The sequence below is a fragment of the Lygodium microphyllum genome, chromosome 12, assembly GCF_053477565.2.
Source record: "Lygodium microphyllum isolate KBCC chromosome 12, Lygodium_microphyllum_v1.1.10, whole genome shotgun sequence".
Taxonomy (NCBI): Eukaryota; Viridiplantae; Streptophyta; class Polypodiopsida; order Schizaeales; family Lygodiaceae; genus Lygodium; species Lygodium microphyllum.
The window spans coordinates 65,052,704-65,078,046 of NC_141146.1; the positions used below are offsets into that span (position 1 = coordinate 65,052,704).

The following is a 25,343-nucleotide window of genomic DNA, read 5'->3' on the forward strand; positions in this document are numbered from 1 at the left end:
TGGAAGCAATTGTGTGATAGAGTGATTGCTTTACATTCAACAATGTGAAGCAAGCGAGGCGTAGTTTTGCTTCACAATAATGCCAACTTTGCATGGTTTGCAAGCTTGGCTTCCAACGTCAGCTGGGATTCCAAATATTGACTAACATTATGAGAGAGAGAGAGAGAGAGAGAGAGAGAGAGAGAGAGAGAGAGAGGTGTCTATGGAATCCTTGGCTCTTCACTATGTAATGGTATGTACGAACATTTGTAAATATTAACATGAATACCTAAGGCTACAAAAAGGTTGTAAAAGGACAAGCTTGACCATTGATATCCCAATCAATTGATCACACTAAAAAGAAAAATCAGTTTAGTTGATAGAGGTGGGTGTATACATCTCTAATGGTTAGAAGATTGATTCCTTCCAATTGTGTGCACGCCTTGCAACACTTGCCCATTCTTTAGGAAGGTGCTTGGGCGATGTCCCGAAACTAAAAATATTTGTCTTATGGCAACGCATTTATAAAAAAACTACAACAAGATGTGCGCTGTGGCAATACAAGGTTACAGCAAAATGATATGAATTACAAGATGGAGCCGATGATGATACGGACGGATAGTGCTAATTATCATATGTATATACATAATAATTAATACCACGTTCATGTATGGAAGGATGCAACAGCCATGAGCGGTGTGTCGTTCCATCGGAGGGTAATGAGATCAGCCCCGTGGTCGTCGCCTAGGTTAAACCGGGTATTCGGGAAGTAGAGGTGGAGGAGCAAGCGGGCTTGGTGGGAGGCGGCGGGGGGGAGGGGGGCGAGGCGGAAGCCGGCGCGACCGAGTCGGAGTATCCAGGAGCGCATAGTGCGGTGGCGGACGCTGATTGGCGGCCCATCGAAGGCCAGGATACCACCGATCTTGCGACCCGCGAAGAGGCGCTCCACCTTGAGTCGAGCCTGCGAGGAGCGAGGCAGCGGCGCGTCCAGGGACTCGAAAACCGCCGAGTAGTAGCTCAGGCACCCCACAAACCGCCTCAGGAACAGCGGGCTGCTGTGGTCGGCATCATTCTCCGCCACCAGCAGCCGCACAGCCCCGGCCCGGCCAGCTGCTGCACGCACCTCTCTCAGCAGCCTCTCGACTGCCCCATCATCATCGTCGCTGCCGACCATGGTGTGAAGCTGCCCTATGCTGCTCACGACGCACGCCTCCCCGTCCCGGCCCGCCTCCACCATGCCGCCCCTGAACCCTCGCAGCGACCCCACCGCCAGGGCCCTATACTCGAACGGGACACCTACCCCGCGCGCCGTCTCCTCCAGCTTCTTTCCCGTCCTGGCAAGCGCCTCCGCGCACGGGCCCACCGCCGTCAGCCTCACACGAGGCGGCTCCCGATTGCCTCCGGCCCGCCCTGCCGCAGCAGCCGCGGTGGCCCCCACCGCGTGCAGAAACGCCGCCCACTGCGTTCCATACCCGACATGCAGATCGATGATGTGCACCGGCCCCAGCTCGCGATCATCTCCCACCATCGCGTCCAGAATGAGCTCATTCACTGTCAGATGGCAGAACTTGCCTATCGGGCTGACGTTGTAGAAGATGCAGAACGCTCCCAGCACCTCGCTCTGCACCAATGGCGCCCTCAGCTTCCTGTAAAAGGCCATCGATGCAGACGGCGACAGCCTTGCCGCCAGCGCCTCGCTCATGTACACCGCTAGCCTCTGCAGAGGACTGCCCTGCTCCCACGACAGGTCCTGCAGCCTCCTTAATATCACCTCTGCCACCTCAAGATTACCCTCAGCTATGGTTTCCGCACACGCGAGCAACAGATGGAGCAGTTTAAGGTCCATCGTACTGTCCACATCTTCAGAACCCGATCCTCGATCTGATTGTTGATCTGATGGATCCACTATCTGCAGCATGGCATCGTCCTCTTCTGATAATGATCCTCCTGTGGTATCCTTGGTCTTATTACCCGCTGCCATGATATCATGCGCAGCTGAGAATGTTGCTGGCATGCCGACACGACTCATGTCCTTGGGAAATCTCGCACTCCCTTTGAATTCGGCATGGCTAATGTCTCTTAAGTCTAGTACAAGCTGGCTAGACGATCTAGTACTTGAAATGCCCTCTTCCGCGATATCAGTACATAGAAGTGTACCTAATCCAAATCTCTCCACAGCTCTTTCAGCATCTTCTTCCTTATGAAGTGTAACATCCACCTCTTCTTTGATCAGCTGATTATAAACTTGCTGTACGTCTTCTTCAACTTCTTGTTTCATTAGTGAGCTGAGCATTTCTTGAGAACCGACTCTTTCTAATCCATCTTCCATTGAGCTGAAGGTGCAGACCTGACAAATTCCCTCAGTAAAGTCGCAATCCATGAGCTCGAGGATCACAGAAGTTTCATCGCTCAGATTCAACCTTTCAGGATGGCCATATTCATGTAAGGAGTTATTGGGCTGAGGCTGCGCCAGGGCGTCCAATATAAACTGCTCCAACTCCCAGCCTTCAAAGCTGGCTATCGTGCAGCCTTCTGGTGATCCTTGCTGTAGCGCCAGATGTGGATCCGCCATGATCCCTCGTCAAGGAAACGAAAAGTTCATGCAGAGGGCAAAACTTGGAGGAGCTGCCAATTAATAATGGAGTGGAGCGTTCATCGAGGAAATCAATAATTATGACAGGTTCAGGTCACTAGCTGGCTGCTGATTGTCATGTTCGGAATCTTAAATAAGATGAGTTTCTGCTCATTAGAAAACGATGGAATCTTTTGCCTGCCTCGTGAGTCGTAATTACTAATCTAACATCCGGATGAGGAAGCGGAGAGCGAGCATGCGGCGGGTCCACAACTTGACCTACGCCTAAGTCAACGATGCCAGTTACAGCAAGTTCACATGAGACACGAGAGTTCCTACTAGCTAGGCAAGTATACCCAACAATGGCAAGAGCCTAGTACCTCCACATCCATGGTGAAGTTTACGTGTTAGCTTCGAAGATCCCATCCGAATGACTAGAGGAAAATCTCCACTCCACACATAATATGAGAGATATCATGCAATAGGAAAGGGTGTGAGCAAGAGAATTGGAGTGAATCGGCAACAATAGGGAACTTTCCCATTATGGCCCTTTTTCTCCATCTAGTTGTCCATGCAATGTAACTCTGGTCATTCCATGTCTTTGTCAAGCTTGGAATTCTCATGTCCAAGGAAAGAAAAAGGTAACTCTATTTCTCCCTTCGATGGAGGGTTTGCATCACAAGCATGTGCTTCCATGATGAATGAAGCAATTGCATCACAAGTGTGTGCTTCCATGATGAATGAAGCAATATCTCACCATGTCCATGCTCCACAATTTGAAATGATCCTATTAGCGATCATGCATATGACTAGTGTGTATTTTCATAATGACAAATTGGGGATCACCGAATCTCTCAAAACCTCATATAGGACCATAGTATCCCAACATTTATCACAATTCTTAGGTCCATCCTAGCTCTAGAACCCTAGAATTCGAAAGCCTGTTATGCCAACTTCTAGAGAGGATGGATGGGAAAGCAACTCGAGGCACTTTGTCATCCATGACATGCAAGATCCTTCTTTAGCAAGCTCTCTTCAGTAGCTCAAAACATGGGAGGAGCTACAAAAGAATGTTGGTGCATAATAGGAGTGATTAGGATGTTCAAGTTCATCTCAATATTGAGGCTATTGGAGCTTAGCACAACCTTGTTGAATGAGGTAATTGAAGGATCAACCTAGAGCAATGAAAGGAGAAGGAATGAAAGATACAATAGCAATGCAACTGTGATGAAGAACCAATTACTCATTTTTCTATTGCAATTAATAGGTTAAGTTTCTAGAATAAAGAATATGAGAGAGCTTTGATTAGGGCATGCCATGGGACCCATGCGACACTTCAAGAATAGTTGGGAGAATATTGAGTGTAATATGGTAGAAACAAACTACATGTCAAATGACTTCTTCTTCTTATTTGAGATCAAGAAAGTAATGTCCTTGGTATAGGCCGATAGATGATCAAGAACTTTGCACTATGATTCTTTAACTGGGCCCCTAATTTCGAGTGCACTACAAGGGATTAGACTTGTAGATGTCACATTGGTGCATTTCTTGAACTTTAAAAAGAAAAAAAAGAGATAGATGTGTTTAAAATCGTGCTTAACATTATGTCATAAAACCAATGTCTATAGTTGCCTATATTTCACAAAGATTAGGTGTGATATTTAACACATATTTAAATGCAATCGATTTGCAATTTTCATGTGTTGTTACACACAGAAACAAACACATTGTGTACAACCAAAGAAACTAGGAAGTGTGTGCTCATTAGGAATTGTTTATGCAAATCGACTTCAAATTTTATCACAAAATTTCAATAATATATTTTGACATAAGAAGATGTTCAATGACGATACAAAACAAGAAGGAGAATGATCTAGTCTAACTTATTACTATAACTATACAAAAAGCATAACAAATAATTTTACATCAAATGGAAGCCGCAAATATATTTACATAAACTCAAAGCTACGTATTATGGCTTCTAGTACGTAACAACCTATGCACTACACTATATACATGGATCGTAACTCATGGGAGGAGGTATCATCATCATCCTTCCTCCTCATCACCCTCCTGATCTTCCCCCCCATCATGCTCCTCATCACCCTTCACATTATCCTTTTTTCTTGACTCCCTTCCTCTTTGTCTCTTTACCATTTCACAAGCTCACTACACTACACTTGCAAAGGAACTATAGCTCCAAAATATCTATTCATTATAGCTCAAAGCTTCCTCACATATCCATTGGTAGGACAAACCAAATATTATTACATTTTATGCATTGCATTCCATCTTGGAAGCTCATCAATTACTCATGCTTTCGACAAGCTTGCTATAGTTGGCATTCATGTTCAACATTGTTATGTGAAAGCATATAAATATTAGGATTTTCTCATAAATGAGCTTCTAGACCTCAACATGTATTTCTTAACCCTTCATCTCAACTTTGACCAATGCGCTCTAGAGCTCCCTCACCAAGGTAAAGTTGGCATATCCAATAATTAGTACATTCCATTGTATAGGTTGGCAAGCATGCTACAATTGGTAGGCCATACATTATCCCCAATTTGGGACACTTCAAGATGATAAATGGGAGATCTCTAATGAAAGATCTCTACTTGTTCTAGGTCAAACTTGTCCAATCTCCCCTCCCTCCATCTACTTCTCCATACAAGCTAACTTTCTTCATTTTCTATTTTTATTAATCCTCGAATTTGGTGCCAAGGGAAACAAAAATGTAATTCCTTCTCTCCTATTCAAAGGTTCCATGAGAGTTCCATGATGACCAAAATATCTCACCCTATCAATCAATTCCTCGTAGTTTGAAATGATCCCATTAGCGATCATGCATAATACTAGTGTATCCTTTCATCATGAGAAAATTTCTATCGTTGAATATCTCAAAACCTCATATGGAGCCATAGTCAATAATATTTTTTTATAACCCCAACATTTATCATAATTCTAAAGTCCAACCCCAACTCTTGAACCCTACATTTTGGAAGCATGTTCTCGCCAAGCTTTAGATGATATGGATGAGGAAAAAACTTGATGCACTTTGTCATCCAAGACATGCAAGGTGCTTCTTTAAGAGCTCCAAATGTTGAAGGAATCCCACAAGGAATGTCCATATAGAAAATGACTGATCATAATCCTTAAGCTCATTTCAATACCAAGGATGTTGGAGCTCAATTCAACCTTTTTTAGCAAGGCCAACCTAGATTATCAAAGGGATTAAGAATGCACAACCAGACAACAATACAACAAGGTGGTGAACAATCAATTATTCTTGTTCTTGTTCAAATTAATGGGTTAAACTTGCAAAATAAATAATAAAGGAGGGAGTTTTGATTGGAGTGTTCCATGGGGACCTTTCCCTAATGAAATTCTTAAGAGATTTGATCAAGAATAGTTGGAAGAATATCGACTATCACCTAGTAGAAATGAACTACATGCCGAATAAATTTTCTTCTTATTTTTTGAGACAAAGGGTACATAGCATCATTTCCTTGGTATAGAATACCAGATGATCAATAATGCACCAATATTATGTTTTAGGTGGAACCCTAATTTGGACTTGCATAGTCTCAAACCTAAAAATATGCCCACATGGGTAGATCTAAACAAACATCCCAAAAACATGTTATATCCTTTTTTAGTCTATTGATTTTCCCTTTAGGTCAATTGTTAGGGAAAGGATCCATGAACCTAGTCAATCCTTCATGTGTCCACAAGTTTTAATAAACATAGAAATTAGTAAAAGCTTCCTCATCTTTGACTTTGGGGGAAATTCCATTTATGAAACAAAATCTTACAAAAATCTCTCTAATGCCTAGTACTTCAAATGTTTGAAGGTAGTACACTCCATTAGGGATTATCCTAAGATGAAATCCAAGAAAGTTCAAGCAAGACATTGAGAAGCCTAGTGTAGATGGCTTTCAGAGGGTGTCAAGAAAAGGGAGGGGATAGATTCTACCCCTTGAGTGATATGCTCTCATCTTTTGTAAATTTTATCATTCCTCAATTAAAGTTATTGTTTCATATGAATTGGATACTAAGGTAGGCTTATTTCATAGTAGTCTCATTTGAGTCTTCAAATGTTAAAGATTGTTTTGAAAAGCTATAGCTTGATGCATTTTAAGATATTAAACTCCAACCTCAACTTTGGAATTACCTATGAAATCTCATATTAACTACACCTGAAAATTCCTTAAACAAACCAAGATGGCAAGAATAAAGGAGCTTAGGAAACAAAGTTACTCAAGGGGCATAGAACTAGGAAAATATGTTAAACAAGGGAGGATTGATCTTCAAGAGGAACTTCTTAAAATCAAGCAAGCTTTAGGAAAATAGGATATGAAGAGTGAAATAAAACTCATCTCTTCAATCACAAGGTCCTAATGGGCTAACAAGGTTAAGAAGCCAACTAAGGATATGCTTTCCATATTCAAGAAGGAAAAAGAGAGGGATGTCATTCCTTTGCTCACCATAAAAGTTGAGAGAAAGGCAATCTTGAGATAGCTTTACACTAACATTTTTATTCCTCTAGGGTCTCAATTGAGCCCAAAGGTCATGATGGCAAGGGCTAGAATAGCTATAGTTAAAACAAAAAGTTCCACCTAAGTCTCTAGCTAAATTCCTAGATAGAAAAATTAGAGAATCAAGATAAGTGACACCATTGATTGTCTCACAAAATGTAAAAGCCTTGGTTTGGATGGATTTCCCAAAAATTTCTTCAAATACATTAAACAATCTCTTGTCCATCCTCTCATGTTGGTCTGAAGAGAGAATCCATGAAGTTGGAGCACTCTATTAACAACAAATAGCAAAGAAGAATGTGAGTCGAGTGGAAGTCACTACAAGGATATGGAGGTATAGCGACGGCAGTTTGCGACGCAAAATAGCAGTGTCACTATTTGCATCGCTATTAGCGTCGCAAATAGCGACAGTACTTAGACGAAAAAACACAGGCCGAAACTCGAGTGCATTATTTTGCGCGCATACACGAAAGTGAGAGTGAAAGGGAGAGCGAACATCTTACATTTGAGAGGGAGAGGGAGAGAAAGAGAGAAAGAGGGAGAAGGAAAGCTTCTGATCACTGCCGCCGCTGCCGTTCGCGAAGAAGAGGAGAAAGTGTATGGAGGGCGAAGAGGAGTCGCCATCGCAAAGAGGAGCCGCCAAACCCTTCTTCGAGCCTTTACCGTGAGTGCATTGTTCCTTCTTGCTTTGTTTTTGTGTTTTCTCTTTCTCTTTTACTTGTTTTTGTTAAAATTCATGTGTATTGAGAGAGGGAGAGGAAATGAGAGAGAAAGAGAAAGAGAAAGAGAGGGAGAGGGAGAGGGAGAGGGAGAGGGAGAGGGAGGAAGAGGAAATGAGAGAGGGAGAGGAAGAGGGAGAGGGAGGGAGAGGAAATGAGAGAGGGAGGGAGAGAAAGAGAGAGAAACATTAAACATAATAGGAAAAGAGAGAAAGAGAGGGAGAGGGAGAGGAAAGAGAGGGAAACATTAAACATAATAGGGAAAGAAAGAAAGAGAGGGAGAGGGAGAGGAAGAGAGAAAAGGAAATATGAGAGGGAGAGGAAGAGAGAGAAAACATTAAACATAATAGGGAAAGGGAGAAAGACAGGGAGAGGGTGAGGGAGGGAGAGGAAATGACAAAAAGAGAGGAAGAGAGAAAAAGAAATGAGAGAGGGAGAATAGAGAGAAAAAACATTAAACATAATAGGGAAAGAGAGAAAGAGAGGGTGAGGGTGAGGGAGGGAAAGGAAATGAGAGAGGAAGAGGAAGAGAGAAAAGAAAATGAGAGAGGGAGAGGAGAGAGAAAAAGATAGAAAAAACATTAAACATAATAGGGAAAGAGAGAAAGAGAGGGTGAGGGTGAGAGAGGGAGAGGAAGAGAAAAAAGGAAATGAGAGAGGAAGAGGAGAGAGAAACAACATTAAACATAATAGGGAAAGAGAGAAAGAGAGGGAGAGGGAGAGGGAGAGGGAGAGGGAGAGGGAGAAATGAGAGATGGAGAGAAGAGAGGAAAGAGTTGTAGTAGTAGTTTTTTCTTCTTTTCTTGTTTATTGTAGTAGTAGTAGTAGTTGTTGTTGTTTTTTTTTCTTCTTTTCTTGTTTATTATAGTGGTAGTGATAGTGGTAGTCGTGGTCCTGGTCGTGGTCATGATCGTGGTCATAGTCATAGTCATGGTCGTCGTTATCATCGTCGTAGTCGTAGTCGTGGTCGTCGGCGTGGTCGTAGTCATAGTCGTGGTCGTGGTCGTGGTCGTGGTTGTGGTCGTGGTCGTGGTCGTGGTCGTAATCGTAGTCATGGTCGTGGTCGTGGTCATGGTCGTAGTCGTGGTCATTGTAGTCGTCATAGTTGTGGTTGTAGTAATAGTAGTGGTTTTCTTGTTTGTTGTTGTTATTGTTGTTGTTGTAGTAGTAATGGTTTTTTTTTGTTTTCTTGTTTATTGTTGTCTAGTTTTCTTATTTGTTGTTATTGTTATAGTAGTGGTAGTAATAGTACTTTTTTTTTCTTTTATTGTTTGTAGTAGTAGTAGCAGCAGCAGCAGCAGCAGCAGCAGCAGCAGCAGCAGCAGCAGCAGTAGTAGTAGTAGTAGTAGTAGTTGTTGTTGTTGTTGTTGTAATAGTAGTAGAGAGAGATATGTTTTGTTAAAGAAAACGAGAGAGGGAGAGGAAGAGAAAAAAGAAGAAGGAATGAGAGAGAGGGAATAAACATACAGCATAATAAAGAAAGAGAAAAAGAGAGAGATGGAATGAGAGGAGATAATGAATGGATAAAAAACAAAGAGAGAGTGGTGGTGAGGTTCGGTGAGGTCTGGTGCAACACCACGAGACGAAAAACACTCCGACACATGTTAATTTATGGGTGGGTGGGTGGGTTGAGATTTTATATATGTTAATTTTTGTTAAGTTACAAGAGAAGAAATCCATTCTTAAACAATTTAAGAAAGAAAAAAAGAATCATAACAAAAGTAAATTGTTTGTCATAATGTAGACAAAATGGAAAACGATGAAGGTCTTGATATTCAATATTGTAAGGCATATCTTAATCAGCGTGTCCCATGTCCTTACTCTCAATGCAAGCTGGCAATTCGACGAAAACATTGATTGTCTATAGAACACGTACGGCGCTTTGGCGAGTTTCAATCTGAGATCATTGATCAGGCAATCTTCTTGGATTTTCAGCAAACAGTAAGAAAAGTTAATATCAATCATGCATTGTACTCGCAAGCTAATTGAATACCATATACAAAAAGATTGGGTATGGCTGGCAAATTTTCTATCCAAGGAGGTGATGTCTCGTCCCAAGGAGGAGTGCACCCTTTGCGGCCAATTAGAAGAGTTCCTGGGCATGTGATGGATGAAGTACCTGAGCCAATCTACCACTTTTGGAAGGTACTACCCAATCTATACCATCAATACCAGAGGAGACAGACAACCTTCGAGACTTACCTACAATCTTGGAGCCTGAGATGGAGGCAATGATCAATGCATTGATTCCCATGGATGTCAAGACTTATAATCCGCTTAGAGAGGAAGCATCCATACAAGCATCCATACCATTATATGATGGGTACCGAGTATCTCACCTGAAGACACTGCTTGCAGTCCTAAGTGTGCAAGAAAAATACGGGTGGAGCGATGCGAGTGTGACCGAGTTGATCAAGTACATGGTACGTATGCTTCGTTAATTTCTTTTTGGCACTATCATTAAAAACATGTGTGCTTTTTCAAGGTGTTTTAAGATTTTTTCCAGGTTACTAAAGTATCATATATTACCACTAGCAAATACCATGCCTGAGTCTTGTGATGATGCATGTCATGTTTTACAAAAGCTTGGCATGGACTACAACAGCATCCATGCATGTATCAATGATTGCATACTATTTCAAGGAGAATACAAGACTATGGAGACATATCCAAAGTGTGGTTCTCACAGGTATTGATAGGACTTGCAAGGGCAAACCATCCCTTAAAAAGTTCTTAGACACTTTTCGTTTATCCCCCGCATAAACCACATGTTTCGTATGTCCGGTATTGCGAGCTTGACAATGTGGCATGCATAGAATAGGTCCACAGATGAAGTTTAACGAATATCAGCGGATTCACGTGCATGGAGCCACATTAACTCTACCTTCCCAGGCTTTGCCTAAGAGCCAAGGAATCTTCGACTCGGTCTTACAATGGATGGTGTAGACCCATTCGGTCTACGCTCAACTTCTTACAGTGTGTAGCCTATAGTCCTTGTCAACTACATTATCCTCCATGGCTTTCTACGAAGAAATGACATCTCATCCTTAGCTTACTTACCCTCGGCCACTACAAAGTAAAAAATATGGACGTGTATCTTTATCCATTAGTCGATGAGCTTAAGGTTTTGTGGGAGGAGGGGGTCACCGTGCAAGATATGAGCAAGCATGATGGTCGACGGTCCGCCAATATTCAAGCAATTCTCATGTGGACAATGCATGACTTTTCGGGATTCAGAGAGTGCTCAGGTAAATAGGCTTCTGTTCTTGTCGGTAATATCTATCATAGCTTGTTCAAGTTTGTATTCACTAGATAGAGGTGTTGGGACAGATTTGGTTATCTCAGGTTATCATGCATGTCCATTATGCGGGCCGCATTTACACTCCCGAAGGTCATGAACCATGAAGAAGGTGGTATATCAAGGACACGCAGCTTTCTTTCCAGAGGGTCATGAACTCAGGGAAGGTTTTCTTGGACGACCTCCAACACTTATGAATGTCCAAAGCTGGTATGAGCTGAAAATGGTCCACGCGGAGTCACATCCAAACGGAATGCAATGGTTCTCAGTTTTCTACGAGTTGCCATATTGGACCCACTTATTATAGATCAACCACTTGTTGGATCCCATGCATATTTTCAAGAATGTGGGCAGCTTGCTATGGGACCACATCATAGAAAAGAGAGACACTATAGGGGCATGAATGGATTTGAAGGAGGTAGGCAAGATGGAGGCGCTTTGGCCACAGTCAAGTGTTGATGGTTGCGTACAGCTACCTCGCGCTCCTTGGGTTTTGTCCACTAAAGAAGAGTGCATTGTAAAGCAAATAGTCAAGTCTATCCGCACTCCGACGGGTATGACGTGTTCTCTCAAGTTTGTGTTTTCTAAAGACGACCAATTATCATAGCAAAAATCCCATGATTGACATAAGATATGTCAGGTTTGTACTACGAATGGATTATAAGTGACCTGTGCATTTTGATATTTGGAGTGTAGTCATTGTTCGTAATTCTTTTTTATTTGTGGCAGTTTGTACTAACCGATCGCGATCGCAGGATGCCTTACTCCAAAAATATGCGGGGCCATTTACAGGTTGTCAACTTTAGTGCAATGGATCTCACAGAAGGAGATTAAGACGTTCTCTATTGAATTTGCGAGGCAAGGAGCAGTGGAGATGGTCTGTCTCTTTGAGAAATACCTACCTATCAACATGTTCATGATACAAATCCATCTTCTTATGCATCTTGTAGATGAAGTGGAGATTGCTGGACCTGTCCATACGCGATGGATGTTCTTCTTGGAGCGCTTCATGAAAACCCTAAAAGGCTTTGTGCGACAACGAGCTCAGCCAGAAGGTAGCATGGCTGAAGGTTGGTTGGTGTCTGAGGCGCTAGTGCATATTTCACAATGGCTACTAATGGTGGATCCAGAGAACAGTATGCTATGGTCACTGAAGGACGATGATAGACTCACCGGAGATGTGGTGGTTGGAAATGGGGTAGAAAAAAGAATGGATGCTGTAATGGAGGAGAAAGTGAATCGCTTTTTATGTTGCACCATGCCTCTATGGAGACGTTGGTCGCTAGGTACTAGCAAGCTAGGCAAGATCGAGAGGAAGCGCGATCTGAATTTCAACGTAGTATGCGCCATCAACCAATTTGATATCCTGAGGGCATGGAGGAGATGCCGTGGTTTATGTCAACATGATGGTTGCATGAAGCTTTGACTGCAGCGTCTCGCGAAGGAGTGGAGGTCTCAACTGAGGAGTTAGAATTCTCGAGAGGTTGTAGTCCAAAGGTGATGACATGTTTAGGATTTGTCATATCTATATTTTATATGCGACAACTAATTGAGTATTTCAAAGTACAATACAATATATATAGTGCAAAATGGTTGCGTGGACAACATTTTCGCATGGAGCGTATTGACAAAATGCGCTCCACAACAGACTGTGGTATCATGGCAAGGTTCAAGCAAGAGAGCCAATGACGAGAAATGGATCCAAACATGGTTATAGATGAGATGGAGTATTTTGGAAACTTGTAAAGTATTATTATGGTGGATTACCATAGCTTCTCCATGATACTATTCGATATACAGTGGTTCAAAGTGGTACTTGAAGGAGCTGGAGCAACAGTTCGATGAGGTCCATCTGGATTTCTTGAAATAGATTCTGAAAAAAAATGAACAAATTTGTGCGATATCTTTGTGTTGCTGGCCCATTGCAAACAGGTGCATGAACTTATTTGTTTGTTAAATGTATTACGACATGGTACATGTCACAATAGTTAAATCTCTCTTGTATGTGTTTGTGAATAAGTAATCTTCTATCCAAACCCCCGACAACCTCGATGGTGGTATGTTATACCTTCAGCTCCTCGAAGTGCGAGAATATATGATCAAAGCAATGTTTTGAGCATAGATGAGGACAATATGTAAATAAAGGGGTCGATATTGCAAGGGGTGGAGAGCACCGAAAGCTTGGAGAATGTAGAGGAGCCAGCATCGAGCAACAATGATGGAAATACAAGAGTCCAAGAATTCTTTGAGAACGAGGTGGACTCATCCTTTTGTGGTGACATGTCTATCGACCTTCTAGTTTATGTCGAGTTGTGTTAGGAGATTGACATGGGACCATAGGATACTTCATACTTGGAGTATCCACTTACTCAGTTCGTTGACTGATCACTTATAAGGATACATAAGATATGCATTTTAAGTAAGATCATTTTTTAAAGATTTATATTACCATGCTTTGTATGATTTAAATTGATTATGCTAACATCATTTTTTGTCTATGTAGGTGACCTTTGTGGATACTTAGATCATTAGGATGAGTCGAGGGATGAGCGATGAGAAGTTGCAAGATATCTTTATGCGCATGTCTCCAGATCAGATGGTGAGATTCAAAGACATGGCAGACCAGGAGCTATATCTTGGACATCGTTAGGCCACTCTATTAGATCTACTTCGACACGATCAGATGCTTCAGGTAGACGAGGTCAACACTCCAGACATATGGAGGAAGTGCTTCAGGGTCAGGGGGATACTGTAGAGATATGGATGCAGTGAGCCCACAGTCGGCTCGAGATATAGGTGCTACTCCTTGCTCTCCTAGAGATTCCAGAGAGCATGGCTTAGATGGTTGCTGTGGAGGCACGGATGCAGTGTCTTCATCTCGTCGTTCTGCTGGAGTTGTGTCACCTCTCAGATTTGTCACACCTGTGGGGACGTCTACTTCAGTTACTCCGACTTTTGCTCAACCGTCCGCAAAGTGCAACCCCTATGGGTACGACTCCGATAGATACTACCCCGATTGGTACACTAGATATACAGGGGTCTCCTGGATATGCCCAAGAGCGTGGTCGTAGGTGGGAGAGGATCCGTCTTAGGCGTACCCCAGAGGGGTATGCCTATCTTGTAGATGATAGGTCAGGAGCCATCATCATGAATGATGAGGGGAGGAGGGTGATAGCTCGCATGAGAGAGTTGTGCCAACAAGTTTTTTGGCACAACGTCATGGATTATTGGAAAAATATACCAGAGGGGAGCACTGACTACATAGTAGCATCCTTGTATGAGGAGTTTCCGGTACCAACCACAACATATAGGTTTTCTACGGGCTGGATGATGGAGTGCATGCATGCATATATGTCACATAGATGATCGGATGCACGCAAGGCACTCAAGAGTGGGGCAGCAAAGCCCGAGTGGCTAGACGCAGACGACTGGTGCCGACTGAGGGAGGAGGCTATAGATTCTCCAAGACGTTGGAGTCAGTAGCGTGAGGCAACGAGGGCACGACTAGAGGCCGGAGTGGTCCATCATCTTGGGAGTGGCAGCCACATGACATATCTGGAGAACTTTGTAAGTTTTTATTTTGTTTTGCTTGCTTATTTTTTTGCAATATCCTTTGTACTGACAATTGTGTTTCTAACAGTTAGTATTTTGTTTCATTTGCAGCACTCCATTACCAATCATGATCTGACCAGCCTTGAGACTCGATATGCAGAGAGACACAGTCTCACTGCATTGAGCGACCAATTGTATAGATGTGGCGGCCCTGTAAGTCACTCATCTTTCTTGTTCGTAGTTGCCATGCTTAATTAGAATGCATTATTGTATGGTGGACTGATGTGTAGTTGTTTCTTTTTTTGCAAAGTCCGTTCGATGCTCCTTTGTGGTGGGACGAGCTTTCGGATGGCGAGGATCTATAGCTCGCCCTTGGATCCCTAGAGCTCATACACCCTTCTTTTTTGGTCACCTGATCTCTGTAGACATTTTCTATATAGTAGTGATATCTTGCCATGATTGTACCAGTCACTTTTATTATGCGATCATGTATTTATTTCATGTATAAGTGTTATGATTTAAGTACACTTTGTCTTTATTTACACAAGCATTGTACACAGTGCAGAAACTATTTTGTATGGCCTAAATAAAGCACATAGTGCTATACTGCCCTGCCACAAATTTTTTTTCCCTGTTATCGTCACTATTAGCATCGTAAATTTACTTGCACGCATCGTTATTAGCATCATTATTAGCGTCACAAAGCGTTGTTATCAGCGTCACTATTTGCATCGGTATCATGCGACGCTGATACCGACGCAAATAATGACGCTGATAATGACATTTGCGACACTGATACCGATGCAAATAGCGATGCTGATAATGACGCTAATATCAACTGTTCTATGGCGTCGCTAATAACGACACTTTTTGCGATGATGGGGGCAAATTTCTTTATTTACATTTTCGTTGCTTTTAACGTCGGTATAAGACCTATATCTTGTAGTGAGTGTAATGTGTCAAATTATTTTGGAAAAGAATATCACATTGCATTTGTTTAGGCATCACTATTCATAATACAAAACTAATTTTATTGTTGAGAGTGAGGCTCACTCTTATGAAAATTATTGGTAGGAAGATCCATATCCATGAGAGGTTACAAACACTAATCTTGTATCCATTTTTGAGTGGATTAGTCTAGTTAACATAAGATATATGTAGATATTAAAAGGGACTCATCCAAAGCCTAAAAAATAAGAGGGGTATAGAGGGGGTATCCAACTTACGGAGGAAACCCTCAATCCCAAATATTTATATATAAGGGGAGAAACTTTTTTGCAAGCTTTTATATCAACATATATGTATCACTACTTACACTATTGCAATCTACACCTACATGAGTACATAATAGTCATTACATAAGATATCTTCTCAACATTAACAAAGGTGTGAAGAAGTAGAAGACATTCTCCAGATGTTGGGGATACTATAGATGAAAGTATAATGGATAAGTTTACACCCACACACACACACACACACACACACACACACACAAGAGAGGGGAACAAGCATAGTGAAGTAAAAAATGAGGTTTTAGACTTGCTGGCCAAATAGGGTAGTGGCATGCGAAAACAAAGATTTTGAGGTTGGAAAACTAGATTGGGGCCATGTTGAGGGTGGGGGCTCATTGCTTCAAGGATAAACTTTAAAAGAAAATAAAAAATTATAAGCCTTCTAATGATGTGTTAATAATAATAGAAAAAAAATAAGCTAAAATCTTCTACAAACTCAAACAATAATTCATAAAAATCGAGCTATAGATCTTGATTCTTGCAACGTGACACCTACTCCATGTAGTAGAACTAATTTGTTGAGGAACATCCCATGTAGAGAATTTTTTTCATGCAGTAAAACAGTTCACATTTCCATTAAAATTTTTCATGTAAAAAATTTTACATTTCCATTGAATAATTTCTTGCCCAAATTTTTTTATTCACCCACTTTTGGCAATTAGACCTAGGGTTATCCCTCCCCTTTGCTAGATGACAAGTGGAGGGGCTTGAGATCTATTCTGAGTGAGTTGGCTTCAAAGATCAAAATATTCTTCAAATGCTTGTTGCTCATACAAATGGTCTAATGCTAGGACAATCTCCATTGCATAGAATTTTCTTAATCACACACTTAGCCATATTAGTAAACTAGTTCTTAACCTAACATTTAGCCATATTTATTAGGATTCTTAAAATGCAAACCCTTATCAACACCATGGTTTATAATAAATAAGAAATTGCATTCAATTCTTAAATATACAAAATTATTAACATTGAGTTAATTATAGCTTATTTTGAGTGCTTACTATAATTGCTAAATCAATACCTTGATTAACATAGTAAGCACCTCCATGTGTAGTGTAACTGCATTGCATGCATACTTTATTCAACTACAAACACACCAAGGGTCTCATACACTCACTTAAACAATACCTTGGTGAATCTTAACCAACTCATCAATGTGGTATATACATAAAAACATTTCTATGAGAACTAAAAAGTTTGAGCCAAAGGTGCCATTGTATATGAAGTTTGAGCTAGTTCACCTACATTAGGGCAAAAAATGCTTCAAAAAAGCCACTTGTAAGAAAATGATTAAGTTGCTAATTAGTTAAGATTTTGGAATAATGAAACCACAAAATTTGATTCCTTAGATGTGATTACTCAGAGAATATTTAAATCATTGAAGGGGTCAACCATTGATTGCCTTCATCTTTTAATTTATATCAGCATCACCTTTTTGGTTGTTTTTATCTTGGAACTTGAGAGACTTTTTATTTTTGAGATATTTACATTGAAATCACATTTGTTTGGTCCTACCCCTTCTTCTCACACACCATTCTCTTTTGCCATTTTCTTGTTTGCACTTACTTTCTATCATTGTGAGATTCATTTTTGGTTAATTTGCTAAAACTGTTAGCAATACTTCTTCGAGTAACATAAGTATAGACACATGCAAGTACAAACATACCATTCAACTAGATACAATTTATATATCTTGGAGAAGTATAAATCATCAAGTATTGTAGATAGATGAGATGGAGGCTAACAAATTGCAAATATAACGAAATAAGAATATAGATTTGTGGGTAGATAGAAATATTTATTCAAAGGACCCTTGTATAGGTAAACCTCCTCCTTTTTTCAATATTCATGACTACATAAGATATGCTAGAGAAGGCTATGAGAGATGCTTGGCTATTGTATAAGGTTATGCTCTACATCTTACACATACATGGCTCAAATTTACAAAATGAAAAAAATGTTATTAACTACACAAACAAGTATTTTCGAGCTAACAAATAAGATTTAAAAAAACGCTAATAAGTCATTACAAGACAAGCAATCATGCTTGAAGAAAACTCCAATAGGATTGAGACAGAGGAAGAGATCATTAAAAAATATAACCAACTTGTGTGAGAAAGTAAAGAAAAGGAGACAAAATCTTGTAAAGAAATATATCTCTAATAGATCAGGCATTAATATTCAAGAGAGTGAGGAGAGAATCAATATTTTAAAAGAAACTATGAATAAGAAAGATAATTTGAGGATTCTTAAGTCACCTCAAAATGTGAATTTGAGAGGCCCAACTCTTAAAGAATTGGTAAAGGACTTAAAAGACATGATAAAACCAAATGAAATATAGAGACATGTGATACTATGGGTATTAGTAAAAAAATATTATCATGCTTTCTCTAGATTATGATTTAAAAACCTAAAATGTAATAGAATAAGTACATTTGGTTTGCCTCGATCCTTGCAGTATCGATTGCAAGGATTGCTATGAATTGTAGGATTCCACATATTTTTGAAAATTATATTTTTATTGAAGGGTCTATGATATAAGAAAAGTAGGAAAAAAAATCTATTTTTAAATACAATGTGTTTAACAATATATGGGTTGCTAAGAAGAGTGTAGATTGCAATGGTCTGCATATATAAACTCATGGTAGAAGTATATCATGGTGTTTTAAATTTTATCTTGAAGTTGGATGAAGAACATGTTCAAAAAGGACAAAAGATGGAAAGATTTAGCATTTCATCATGAATATGGTATTGGACTCAAGTACCAATTGAGAATCATCAAACATTAAATGATTATTCACTCATATAAGTATTCTAAACATTATGAAGTCTCAAAGTAAAGGATAAATGTTGGCGGTTGATGGGGTTGGTAATTATAACATGGAATGGTATATAAGTGCCGAATTTAAAACTATCAAGTATATACTTGGAATATGCAATGGAAAAAATGTAAAATACCCTTCTTTTCATTGCATGGAAAGTGTGGGGTCTAAAGATTGGAGTAGCTTGCACCTAGTAAGAAGAGCCCCAACTAGAGACTCTATAGATTTGAGTAAATTTAAAAATATAGAAGACATATGGAATCCTATTATTTCAATTCCTCTTAGAAATTTTCATACTTATACTTTACATGCAAAGGTTAAAATAATTGACAAAGTTCTCAGGTTACATCTTGACTATGCATACTCGATTAAGCTCTTGTCTTTATTAGATGAGTGTATTGATAAATGTGAGGCATTACTCTCAAAAATGGATTTTCATGGGGGTCAAGTTCACTTAAGAAAAGACCCAATACTTTTAGGGAAAGTAAGAGATATCTTGGCCGATGTCTCTAAGGGAGGCTCAAAGCTAATCTCTTTTTAGGAAACCATACAAGAAAATAGATGAGTATTACTTGGAAGTATTGGAGAGGGCTATGTGGGATCACAACAAATGTTGCAAGCACACCACAACTTGGATGTCTAAGGATAGAGGCTTGGAGACATCTCAATGTCTTTCAAAAGCTCCTCAAATTACAAAAGATAACATACACATATCCAGAAGAGTTCAAATGTTCAATTATAATTATTGTTCAAGTAATAAAGGAGGTATTGAGAGAAAAGGATATCATGTTTTATTTTGTAGGACAAAAAATAGTTAGTCTAATTTTTCTTTGATAAATTTTTGAATAGTGTAAAATGATTGTTACTCTCTTGTATTGTAGTATATCCTTCATATCCATGGGCCTTACTTTGTGGAGGAGCAAGGTCCCCTAGCAACTTATAGTGGCCAAGGCATGGAAAAATCTCATTATCAAGCATGTAAAAGTTTTTTTGGAAACACAAGACATGGAGAAGGAGTTACAAAAAGCAATGCTATTGAGGAGCTATTCAATTGGTTTTTTTAATGACAACTTTAAAGAATGAATACTAAAGATAACAATGAAGCTTGAGAATTCATAGTATTTCTTATGATAGAAAAGTACAAAGCTAGCTCTTAAGAGCTTTCACATCCTCTTCCTCTTGAGGGATTTTTTCTCTATAACATAGAATTTTTTTTCTCTTGTAGCCAACTATGGATTTTATATCTATTTGATTTGTTGCTAAAGCATAAGACAAGAGGGCCAAAAAGTATCCTACTCTAGAAGCAGAGAAGTCAAGACTATAAAAAACCATCCTCCTTACTACTAACTTCTCCAAAAACATCATCTTGTAGAAATTATACTGTAACCTAGAGAAGCCAAGTAGCCTTGTAAGTGCCTTAAATATGAGGATCTGCAATACCCAAGTACAATGTCCTTCAATGAACTACCACTAGCTCTCAACCCTTTGGCATGTTCCAAGAAGTTATCAGAATCTCCAATCTCCAATTGCAAAAAAGACAAATATCAAATGAAAGTCAAACTCAAACCTATCAATGTATCTTACAAAATCAAAGATAATATTACCAATTGGTTTTCATCATGCTCTAGTTTATTTAGATTCCATAGATTCATTAATGATGATATCTCATTGATATCTTGTAATTCTTTAACATACTCGAATTATTCTCTTCCAAAATTGAAAATTTCAAGTCAGTCTTAAAGACAATTAAACTCACATCAGTAATCCCTAACTCTTTCTCAGCATCTCTTGTCTTTTGTTGAAATAAAGAGAAAGGGCATCCCTTGCATTAATAAACTTGTCATCTAATTTCTGTGTCTAATTTAAGTAGCTCTTCGTTGGATTTATAATTGACATCCTATAGGAATCATTGAAGAAGCAAGCATCTAGAGGCTTGTACTTGAAGATGGAAGCAAGATTGTAAGCTGGACATTTGGGGCATCCATAGCCATATGGACCACGACCTTCATCTTCTTCAAGTTCCCTTCAAGATTGGGTCCCATGGCTTCAAGATTGGACTCTTTACCATCAATGAAGCTTGCTTACTCAATGGGAAGAGCTATGGAGCATAGAATCAAGCTTGAAGACTTAATTCTTGGCTAAAATTGTCATCATTGAGCTAATGGGAGTATTGGAGACTGACCATGGGAGCCTATTGTTGGAAGAGATTCAAGTAGTCAATCATGCATTTCCTTTCAGATTTCAATGCCTACATGCTGTCAATTTAATTTTAGTCATTCTCTTAGGCTTCCTTGCATTTAAGATGATCCATTCCATGCTGGAAATTCTTATTGCTATTCATTGATTGCCTCACCCTAACCTTTTGACATGTGATGATTGCTTGAGAAAATATTAATCCCTAAAATCCATTGTAAATGAGGTGAGTTAGTAGTGAGTCACTACTTGGTAAGCCCTCTCCTTATCCCCAATTCAATTCCATGCACCTCATGAAAAGAATTATTTCCAAGCCACCCTGCATCATGCTGATTGCTTAAATAATAAATGTCTGCCATGTATACTCCGAGTGAGAAAAAAGCCCAATGCTAGGTGAGGTGGCAAGACAAAAGTGACGGCTCTACCAGTGAATGTAGCAAATATGAGCTCTCAAGGCATTTTGGGGAGAATGGGCATTCCTAACAGCACATTTGAATAGGGAGAGCTTTCACATAGACAAGAGGAGCCCATGAACAATGCAATGAGGGGAAATTTTTAGTCATCACAAGGCCCCATGCCATCTATACGAGCTCAGCCATCTTTTGGTAGAAATTTCTCTAACAATGGTTCATTTTTGGGTTGCCACATGGATCAGCCTCAGTTTGGATATGTGGAGCAGCCACCTAATCATGAAAGAGAGCTGAGAGACAAGATTGTCTTCTCAAAATTCAATGTTCAATCGTCATCCCCAATTGAACTTGAAGAGTGGCTCTCCAAGCTTGAGGACTATTTTGACATCCTACCTCGTAATGATGACCAAAAGATCCACTTTGCAATGATCCGCTTGGAAGGATTTGCACATACATAGTGGAGGTACATTAAAAGAGAAAATCAGCAAGTAAACTCATGGAAAGCATTCAAGGCACTCATGGTGCAAGCATTTGTCTCACCAGTGGAGAAAGAAAAGCTTGCTCGTCGATGGTATGGCCTTGAACAGCGTGGTCTCACCGTTAGAGAATATACAAATCAGTTCCTCAACCTTACCATGTATGTTGAGTCGATTAGTGATGATACCAAATTACACAAGTATATGTATAGGCTGGATCCCGAACTCTCGGATGATGTTTCAGCTCAAGACCCATCGGATTTGTTCAAAGATATTGAATTGGTTGAAAGGTACTCTCGCAAGTATCGTCGGGATGCTTCATCTCAGTATGGATAGCAAAGAGGGGCATCTCAGCCAGTGTTTGGGCAGCAAAAAGAACACATGCAGTCATATTCTGGATAGCAAAGAGGTGCCGTAAGGCCAGGGCAGTTTGGGACCAGTTATGGTGGTGGTAACATGTCATTCAACACTCCAAAAATCTCCACATACCCTACTTTTAATGCTTCAAAACCACAAGGCAATTTAAGGACATCAAACAGCCCAAGAATGGATAGTAGGCAAGGGGACAACAGAAATAAAAATGCTTCCAATATCCATTCCCATGGATTTGTATAAAGAAAGAAAAGAAAAGGGGCTTTATTTTAAGTGTGGCAAGAAGTATACAGCTGATCATACTTCAAAATGTGCTTTTAGAAATACTAAGGCTGCACGGGTTCACAACATGTTGGTATGTGAGGACTCAGAGGAGGACCCTAAAGATACACATGCTTTCATGATGACTGCTGAAATAGATGATGCTACTGAAGAGTTTGTTCAAGAAGAATTCTTTGACCCTACTGATTCGTTTCTTTTTGACCCCGGTGGCCATTTATCATGGAGTATGGGTAGAAAGATTGAACCACATGCTGAAACACATGCTGCCACTGCTTATACCATATCAATGGATGCTTGGACAGGATCCAGAAGCCCTAATACATTGCGTATTAAGGGCCAAATTCATGGGAAGGATGTGTTTATACTTGTGGACAGTGGTAGCACTCATAGTTTCATTAACAGAGCAGTCATGCACAGGCTGAAGTGTTTTCCCACTGATATACAGCAACCATTAAAGGTGCGAGTTGCCAATGGGGATGAAGAAATTAGCACACAAGTATGCCCTGCTGTTCATATTCAGTTTGCTGAAAATTTTGGACAGCAATTGGATTTAATTGCATTAGAAATGGGGCCTATAGACATTGTCTTGGGTTGTGATTGGTTGAAAACTTTGGGCACTATAACCATGGATTTTTCCTTCCTGTATATGGAGTTTGTCAGTGCGGGACAGCTCATTCACTTGCAGGGAATTCAAAATGATAGTGAATTTCAGCTAATTACCAGCAAACAACTCAAGGAGTTCAAGAAACGGTCCCAAATCTTTGTATTGCAGTTAAATAAAGAAAATTCAGATTAGTCCACTAAAACAGTAAAGAATTCATCATTCAAAACTCTTTTAGAAGAGTACAAGGACCTCTTCCAAGTGCCCACAGCACTACCCCCTAATAGGACGATTGATCATCCCATAGATCTGGAGCCTCATTCAAAGCCTGTGAACAAGCCACCTTACAGATTGTGTAGGTGCGAAAGAGAAGAAGTTGCTAGACAAGTCAAAGAATTACTGGACATGGGATTCATTGAGCCCAGTTCTTCACCATATGCTTCCCCTATGTTATTGGTCAAGCTTTACCATTTCTTGGTCATGTCTTTTGGGTTAACTAATGCACCGGCCACCTTTCAAAGCTTAATGAACAAAATACTTCAACCCTTTCTTTTCAAATTTGTGTTGGTCTTCTTTGATGACATCCTCATCTATAGTATATCATTGAAGGATCACCTTTGGCACATGAGGCAGGTGTTTGATGTATTGAGGCAGCACAGGCTCTTTGCCAAGGAAACAAAATGTTCTTTCATGCAGACAGAGGTGGAATACTTGGGGCACATCGTTAGTGACAATGGAATTAGGGCTAATCCTAAGAAAGTGCAATGTATAAAAGACTGGCCCACACTTGAAAATACCACTTCACTTAGAGGATTTCTTGATCTCTCATCATTCTATCGCAGATTCATTAGGCATTATGCCACTATTGCAAGTCCCCTGACGGATAGACTTAAGAAAGAGGCCTTCTCCTGGGATGCCATAGCTGATAAGAGCTTTAATTAGCTCAAAAAATTGCTTGCCTTGGCACCCATCTTGGTTTGCCCAAATTTTTCGAAAGAATTCACCATTCAGTGTAATGCCAGTGGTAGAGGCATAGGGGCTGTATTGTTACAAGAGCATGGGGTTATAGCATTTGAGAGCCGCAAACTTGCTGAAAATGAGATGACCATGAATGTATACGACCAAGAAATGCTGGCCATCCTTCATGCCATTAAGAAATGGCACCACTACTTGTATGGCAGTGGATTTAGGGTCAAGAGCGACCATAGGGTCCTCAAATACTTCCTCTCCCAATCTAATCTTACCCCCAAACAACACAGATGGGTAGCTACATTGCAAAACTATGACTTTGACATTACACATACATGGGGAAAAGACAATGTAGTTGTTGATTCATTATCAAGAATGTGGGCTTGTAAAGTTTCAACCATTACGGAACTTCACAGTGATTGGATAGAAGAGCTTCAGGAGGCCTATTTGTTAGATGCTGATTTCAGCCACATTTTCTAGAAATTACAGTAAGGGCATGTAGAAGAAAACTCTCCATATCCGCTCAAGAATGGTTTCTTATGGTTTCAGGGCAGGATTGCCATCCCATACACTTCCCCATTCAAGCAAAAGATCATGCAAGAGATGCATTCTTCACCTACAGCTGGTCATTTGGGCATTTTTAGAACTTATGACAAAATTGCTAAAAGCTTCCATTGGAAGGGCCTATGGAAGGATGTAAAAGATTTTGTTTTGAGCTACGTGTCATGTCAACAAAACAAAGATAGCACCTTAAAACCAACTGGTTTACTATAGCCATTGCCTATGCCCGAAGGCAAATGGATGCATATCACTATGGACTTCATAACCGGCTTACCGGTGACCAAGAAGGGGTGGAACAACATCTATGTAGTTGTGGACAGACTCACCAAGGCAGCCCATTTCATTCCTACAAGGATTCAATATAGTGCTTCTCAAGTAGCTAGCCAATTCATGGAACATGTTTTCAAATTACATGGCTTACCACATGTCATTGTGCATGACCGGGATGCTAAATTCATGAGCAATTTTTGGTAGGCAGTTTTCAGCTCTATGGGCACTCAGTTAGCTCCTTCCACTACTTATCATCCACAAACTGATGGCCAAACAGAGAGGGTTAAAAGTGGCTAGAAACTTACTTGAGGCATTTCTGTTATGATGTGCAAAACATTTGGGACTCGTAGTTGCATCTGGCTAAGTTTGCCTATAACAACTCTATACACTCTAGCATTGGAGTTTCACCATTCGAGGCATTGTATGGATATAAG

General features: G+C 40.2%; 1 protein-coding gene across 1 annotated transcript; it reads right to left on the bottom strand.

Moving 5' to 3' along the window:
- Positions 1 to 240: 240 nt before the first annotated feature.
- On the bottom strand, positions 241 to 2,665 carry LOC148027860 (DELLA protein RGL1-like). The gene has a single exon (XM_087688952.1). The coding sequence runs from the start codon at positions 2,549 to 2,551 to the stop codon at positions 644 to 646; it is 1,908 nt and encodes a 635-aa protein (XP_087545078.1). The 5' UTR covers positions 2,552 to 2,665; the 3' UTR covers positions 241 to 643.
- Positions 2,666 to 25,343: the final 22,678 nt, after the last annotated feature.

Excerpts from the sequence above, each read along its gene's own strand:
- LOC148027860 (XM_087688952.1), bottom strand. The coding sequence starts at position 2,551 with ATGGCGGATCCACATCTGGCGCTACAGCAAGGATCACCAGAAGGCTGC.